The sequence below is a fragment of the Haplochromis burtoni genome, unplaced genomic scaffold (genome assembly GCF_018398535.1).
Source record: "Haplochromis burtoni strain Fernald_Lab_line unplaced genomic scaffold, NCSU_Asbu1 Contig_797, whole genome shotgun sequence".
Classification (NCBI taxonomy): Eukaryota; Metazoa; Chordata; class Actinopteri; order Cichliformes; family Cichlidae; genus Haplochromis; species Haplochromis burtoni.
In genome coordinates, this window is record NW_024583158.1 from 154,769 (window position 1) to 162,372 (window position 7,604).

Consider the following 7,604-nt stretch of genomic DNA (forward strand, 5'->3'; position numbering starts at 1 on the left):
TCTCCATTTTATTTTCATTTATAATTCGTTTTGCGACTCACTTCTTCATTTCTTTGTTCTCTCTCATAATTATTGGTTTCTGTGGTTAAACATAGTGTGAAGTTTGGATATGAGTGGAATTTAAATGTTTCCACAAAATTTTTTTTGCACTTTACAAATTATTTTTAGTTTCCCAACAGTTTGATCCCCAGAAATTTCTACTTTTTTCTTCTACATGGAATCTATAATCAAATACTTTTCGTCTACTCTTCTATGAGAGACAAACTTATAATAGTAGAGCTGATGAAACAAACACTCTGTGTTTCATTTCTTCTTTTAATGAGCTGAAGAGCAACAAAGTGAGAACTGGATGTTTAGCAGCACGACTAAAATGTTCATTTCACATACAAATATGGAAATAGCTGCTGCTGCTGCTGATGTCATCAAAGATTAAAAAAAAAAGTCAAATTTCATTTTTGTATCTTTTTCACAACCTTAAACTCTGAATCTTCCACATCAGATGCTTTGTGTTCGTGTATAAAACAGGAAGTTTGCTGTTTGCAACTAAAAACAGAAAAATGAAGTTAACTGAACTTCTGTCATCAGTTCAAATTAATAATCATCTGTCACATTTAATCTATAGTAAGATTGTAACTAATGATTGTTCATCCTTTCAGCAGCACTCCAGGATGGAAACACTGGTTTGGTCAAAGCACAAACTCTCACCCACAGAGCAGAGGAAGGAGGAAGCATCACAGTTAAATGCAACTTTTATTTCCCTGGAAGCAGGAAACTCTTCTGTAAGGAAAAATGTGAAGATGGAAACATTCTTGTTCAAACATCTGATGATGCAGCTCAGAACGGCAGATACAGCATTAAATATGAAAACTCAAATAATATTATGTATGTGAGCATCACACAGCTGAAACAGTCTGACTCAGGATGGTACAGGTGCTCTTTGGACAGAGTCTTGGTGACAGATGGAAACTCTGATTTTGAGCTGATTGTCACAGAAGGTGAGTTTCTGCTAACAGTCGTGTTTGTCTTTGAAGGTGTGACAGAAGCTTCACGTCTCAAAAGCAGCTACTTTTCCTTCAAATCACCTACAGATGTTATATTTATCTGAAACATCAAGTTTCATCAGTTCTGCTGTCAAACAGCCCATAACCACGTCAGTCACATGCAGATATATAAACTGCTTCAAGTGGTCTTATTATGACTCTGATGGTTTCATTGTTCACAGCTTCAACCACTTCAACACCAAACGGGACTCTGAGACCTTTTTCAGCTTCAGTGTTTCTCTCATCAGCCTCCACACCACCAACAGCACAGAGTTTAAGCTCAACTTCAGGAAGCTCCACACCTTCATCAGCCTCCTCTGGAAGTTCAGGTACGTTATAGATTTTTATATGTATGCAGATTTATATGTGAACTATCTAGTAGTGACACACTGTGAGATGTGGAAGAAGAACATTTCTAAAATGTAAACTTCTTTCCTCGGTGTTGATGTACATGTAGAATGACAATAAATGGCTATTCTGAGTAAAAGATAAAAATGTGTTGAAACGAATTAAAGTAGAAAAATATTGGCATGATAGTAGAATTAAAGTCAAAACTGTCAAATGAATGTAACACGTGTTTGACTGAAAACTGATCATTGCAGTGACTTCAGTAAAAAGCACAACAGCTAAAGAAATAAGTTTCCAGCACAGCAGGTCAGCAGCTGAGAGAGGACATGGCTGACTTCCTCACAGCAGCACTGCATGAGATCTGTGCTAGATGACAGATATAGACTGTGATTAGTTGCTGTTTGGTTTCAGAGCTTTTTCACAAGTGTCAGTGTAACAGACACAGACAGAGGAAAGCATTGTGGGAGCTGTAGTTGTTACTGAGTGAAGCAGAATAGGGAGCTGCTCACATTTTAGCAGAAAGTACAATAGCAGGTAGTCAATACAGAAAACTTGGTTAAAGTATAAATACTTTCTGTGCTACTTCATTAAATAATTTCATGCAGAAGGAAATTGATTTTTTTTCTGATTTGTTTTTCTGTCATGATTGATAAGCAGTTTGTCACATAAATGCCTGAGTAACTGTGTTCAGTCCAAAAACACATGTTATTCTGTATGTTTACTGCTAAATGAACCGGCTTTGATCCACATGTTTACACTGCGAGTAAAAACCCCTCCTCTGTTAAACTCCTGCAGATGTGCTGATTTATGTGCGTCTTATTGTGGTCATTATCATCAGCGCCTTTTTAGCAACTTCGTTGATTTTCTACATGATGAAGAGGACAGCTAAACCCAGAGGTGAGGCTACAGGAAACACGCACGGTGTTTTTAACTCTTTAGTTGCCCTGGGTGTCCTGCTGTCTCTTCTGCCTCAGGTGCCACATTTTTTTGTACAGCTGACTCCCATCAGCAATTACAAGGCAGAGAAAGGTGAGCTCTGGTGCCAGAGAGCCATGTTGGTGGGTGCAGCTAGTGAGCTGTGTTTGGTGATTGTTTGCTCCTGCTCGGTGGAGAGGAGTGTTTGGTGACTAATCCTTTTTTTTTTTTACTCTACTTTTTCAGTTCACTGACTTATGCCTCGGTTTTGGTTTGCTTCTTTAAATGGTGAGAGTGGCTTAACAGTGTCTTTTAGTTCAGTTACTAACAGAAGCATTAATAAAACTCTTTAGTTTAACCATTTTGCCTCCCTGTCTCCTTTTTTCGACCCAGACACTTTTTATCACTTTCCCTCATCCCCTGGACCTTTTTAGGGAAATATAACAAAGAGTCGTCCCATGAAACCCTTTAAAAACTTAAACACAGTAAAATTTAGAACTACATATCATAGGGAACTGGTTTCTGTCCAGAAAATATTAATGTCCTGACAACATAAGTAACACAAGGAAAATGACAATTAAAAGCCTGAAATGAGCTTCCAACTGTGGCTCAAATATTCTCAAATTCAGTCTGTCAGAACTTCTAAAATGATGCAGTTTGTTTACTGGGAAAATAAAAATTTCGTCACATTATGAACACAAAATTCAAATAGAACACATAAATTACACCAAATGTTTAAACTGAGAACATGTACCATTTTCAGAAAACTATTAGCTCATTCTGCACCATGTAGCGTCCCCTCATCTTTTAACAACAGTCTGGAAACATCTGGAGACCGAGGGGACTGAGGAGACTAGCTGTTAGGAATGTCGTCCTGTTCTTGTCTGTTAGAGGTTTCGAGCTGCTCAGCAGTCCTGACTCTTCTCTGTCATGTTTTTGGTTTAATGATGCTCCAAATATTTTGAGCTAGTCAAAGGTCTGGACTGCAGGCCGTGAAGCCAGGCTGGTGTAGTAGATACAGAATGCAGTTTAATATGGTGTTGATGAAATATACCTATAAGACCTTCCCTTAAAAGACGTCTGGATGGGAGTACACCTTCCAGCATTGATGGCGCCTTTTTTCAGGTGTTTAAGCTTCCAATTCCACAGATACTGATGCACCCCCGTACCATCAGAGATGAAGGCTTTTGACCTGAGCACTGATAATAAACGGAACAGTCTTTCTCTTTAGTCCAGCAGATGCAACATCCAAGAGAATTTCAGCTTTTAATTGATGTCACTACAGAACAGTTTTCCACTTTGCTTCAGTCAATGAAAATTGATCTTTAGCTGAGAGAAGACTCCTTTACTTCTTTGAAACTTCACCTCTTTAAGATGCTCTTTTTATACCGAGTTACTGACCTGTTACGAAAGAGTTATTCTTCCAGCTGTTTGGGTTTAGCAATGCTTATTGTTCCAGCCTCCTGTTGCCCCCATGCAAACTTTTGTGAGGCATTTTTTCTGACATCAAATTCAAAATGAGCTACTGTGTTTCATGACATTATAAAAAAAATCCTCATTTGTTTGATTTTTTTTTCTAATGAATAAAATATCAGTTTAAGAGGTTTGGGAATCATTGCATTGTTTTTATTTATATTTAACACATGACCAACATTCTTGATATTATTTTTGAAAACTAAATTGAAAATAACATTTAAAACAGAGTCTATCCAGTCTAATCAGTCTACCCTTCCCTCTTTGTCCACACCATCAGTTCTTCATTTGGGAATAAGAACAATGACTGGTTAAAAGAAATTGTCATTATTGATAGGCAGGCTCCTTTTTCTTTAGTATTAATCCCTCGTTGGTCCTCTTTGCCTGATCCTTTCAGATCTACAGATGTAGTTCCACTGGTTAAAGACTGATGTTTATCTTCTGATCTGCATGTTTTCCAGGACCTCCTGTGGAGTCTGAGCGTGCTGACATCACACAGGTGAGTTTTAGGAACTGTGACACCTGAGTTTCATCACAGCTTGAGGTGTATCAATCAGCTGCTTTGTTCCTTCTGCAGGGCAACAACGTATATATAGAGATCAGAGAGGTGGACAGACAGAGCAGTTCACCTCCTGCAGAAGTGTCCTCAACAGATGCTGCACCAAAAACCTCCAACCAGATGGAGATGAAAACAATAGACCTCTACAGCCTCTCCACCTCTCCTCACAACAAAGTAAGTAAAACTGTGGTCTGATTTTAAGCTCGGAGGTCAGAAACTAGGATCTAGATCACAGTTTGTGCATTAAAGTAATTTAGCATTGATAGGTATTTTATACGATTGACAGTATTAATGCTTAAAAATGCTGCTTTTTAGTTTTTTGTTTGTTTTTTTGCATTTAACAGAAATTGCATTTTTTGTGGTTCATTCTTGTTTTATTAACAAGCTGATAGCAAATGTTTTTTAAGATTTCATACATAAATATTTCTTGTACACATATTTTATCTTCTCTCAGAGTTTATCTGTATGAATTTTTATTCATTTACATCATATTTTGAGAGACTGAAGTTTGATTCCTTTAGGACTGAAGATGACATGAATGCAGTTGATTACACTGAAGTGGATTTCTCCCACTATCGTGCCACCAACAGCGCCCCCTGTGGTAATGCAATATATGTTTGTACTTCGTCCCCAGGTACATGCCAGCTCTGCCGACCACACCGCAGATGCTTCACCTCCTCATATGTCCAAAAACATCAGTAGTGATGCTGCTGATGAAAGCTTGGTGGCTAACAGATGAACAGAATCCATACAACAGTATATTTTTCTGTTTATGACCATCTGTCTGTCAAACAATTACACTGAAAGTAGTTTTTATTACAGCTACTTTTAGTTTAGTTTAACAGATGGTATGACTGGCAGGCTGCTCCTGGAGCACGATCCTTAAATGTAGTCAGTAAAAAAGCTCCAGGTGGCTAACTTCATCTATTTTATGTTAGTGTGTATTTTACCAAACCAATGGAACTCAGATTAACTGCTGTGTCACCTGTTACTGTTGTCATCAGTCAAACTGAAACAAACAATAAAAAGACAGAAAAAAAATTCTAATGTAAAAAATGTTTTTTTTAATACCTCCACTTGTTGATATTTAACTTTTCAGCATAACAGCGCTGAAGTTTCAGTTGAGACTGGATGAAGGTCTGAAGTGTCTCCTTTTATTTGTTCTCTAAATAGTGTCAGAAACGTTGATGTAGCATAAATATGGAGAGAAGGTTTGCAAATGTGTACGATATGATCCACAACCGTAAAGTAAGATTTACAAATGTACACAATGATTGGTGTGTAACTTTGAGGACTCACAAATATGATTTGTTTAGTGCATGTTTTGTACAATCAGTGTACAAAACATGTACAGCGTTCCCTCGTTTATTATAGATGTAAAAATTTTCTGTATAGATGTAAGGCTGTAAAACCCCTCACTACACACTTTATACACTTTTCTCAGACAGGCATGAACATTTTCACATTTTCTCTTGTTTAAGCTCAAACCTTCGTAGAAAAATAAGGGGTGTGAGTGTGGGGACTGGTAACAAATGGGTCAGGAATGGAATGAAAAGGAAACCAGACAGAGGTGTTCAGTATGTAAAATAGTTTTATTACAAATAATCTTAACTTAAAGAGCCGGCAAAGCCGTTTTTTACCAGTAATGCCAAAAAAACAAAGGAAGTAGTCGCAGCAACAAAGGAAAAAAAAACTACCAAACAAATAAAGGAGACACTTCCCGCTTCTCACACTTCTTACTTAACTCCTCGCCACGGGGAGACACCTGTGGGGCCCACAAGCCTGTAACTGCTCACCACGGGCATGACAAACACGCAAAGGAGCCTTTCCAACACCTAGAAGAAATTGTGTAGAGCAACAGGGGGAAAAACCAATTCACACACAGGTCATCCCCAGCTTATATAACCTCAGAGGTGATTACTGACTGGGCCCAGATGGTAAACGAGGCCAGTGAACAGCAGCTGTGTCCTGGGGAGAGAGAAGGGTGAGAGAGACAGAGGGGTAGGAGTGGCAAGAGAGAAGGAGGCGGAGAGAGCAGGCAAACACCCCACCCACAGTGTAACATGTAACACCGGTGTTATACAATGAAACCAAAGGCACATTTGTTGGGGAGAAAACCTACAAACAGTACAGCACACAGTCACACCGATCGAAGATTTATGTAAATTTGACAAGCTGAATGGATTCTTTACTGTACAGGAGACATGGCACGAGATTGATGGACAATGGCCTACAGCCAATCAGGATGCAGGACGCTGCAAATTAAAAAAAAAAAAAAAAGCATGCAAATTTGCACACACAAAAAAAATCTGCGAAACAGCTAGGCCACGAAAGGTACATGGATTCTCCTTCGGTCAAAAAGCCACAGTCTGCAAGTAGCTGAAAGAAGATGATGCTCACTTAACATTACACAGGATTATATATGGAATTGTGCTTCTGATTGGTAAAAACTGTCAGGGAGAGGCTGTGTTTGCTTGTTTTCTCCCACAGTTACTGGTTTCTGTGGTTAAACATAGTGTGAAGTTTGGAAATGAGTGGAATTTAAATATTTCCACAAACTTGTTTCTTGCAGTTTGCAAATTATTTTGAGATTCAAACCAGTTTGATCCCCAGAAATATTTTCCTACTTTTTATTGTACATTGAATCTGTAATCAAATATTTTTCCTCTGAATGACAAACTTAAAATAGAAGAGCTGATGAAACAAACACTGTTTTATTTCTTCTTTTAATGAGCTGAAGAGCAACAGCACAGTGAGCGGTGACAAACTTAAAGCTTTGGATGTTTTGCAGTCCTACCACTAAAACCCACATTTCACATGCAAACATAAACACAGCTGTCACATTTAATCTATAGTAAGATTGTAACTAACAATTCTTCATCCTTTCAGCAGCACTTCAGGATGAAAACACTGGTTTGGTCAAAGCACAAACTCTCACCCACAGAGCAGAGGAAGGAGGAAACATCACAGTTGCATGACTCTGAGACCTTTTTCAGCTTCAGTGTTTCTCTCATCAGCCTCCACACCACCAACAGCACAGAGTTTAAGCACAACTTCAGGAAGCTCCACACCTTCATCAGCCTCCTCTGGAAGTTCAGGTACCTTATAGATTTTTATATGTATGCAGATTTACATGTGGTGAACAGTGTTGGGTAAGTTACTTTAAAATAGTAACTGAGTTACATTACTAGTTACTTCTATCAAAAGTAACTCAGTTACTTCAAGTTACTCGTTACTTTCAAAGTAACTAGTTACTAGGGAAAGTAACT

The 7,604-nt window shown here is 38.3% G+C and overlaps 1 protein-coding gene across 3 annotated transcripts in view; it reads left to right on the plus strand.

Annotated features, from left to right (window-relative positions):
• Positions 1-7,444, plus strand: part of LOC102304157 (triggering receptor expressed on myeloid cells 1) — a 21,728-nt gene extending 14,284 nt beyond the window's left edge. The window contains exons 2-8 of one of the 3 annotated variants that reach the window (XM_042215701.1): positions 660-995; positions 1,223-1,369; positions 2,184-2,285; positions 4,238-4,275; positions 4,354-4,509; positions 4,970-5,091; positions 7,225-7,444. In XM_042215701.1, the coding sequence (XP_042071635.1) occupies positions 660-995; positions 1,223-1,369; positions 2,184-2,285; positions 4,238-4,275; positions 4,354-4,509; positions 4,970-5,074 (884 nt within the window). In that variant the 3' untranslated portion in view covers positions 5,075-5,091; positions 7,225-7,444. Of the gene's footprint in view, positions 1-659; positions 996-1,222; positions 1,370-2,183; positions 2,286-4,237; positions 4,276-4,353; positions 4,510-4,969; positions 6,413-7,224 lie in introns of those variants that run through there. The other 2 variants (XM_042215700.1, XM_042215702.1) reach the window with 2 other exon arrangements.
• The last annotated feature ends 160 nt before the right edge of the window (positions 7,445-7,604 follow it).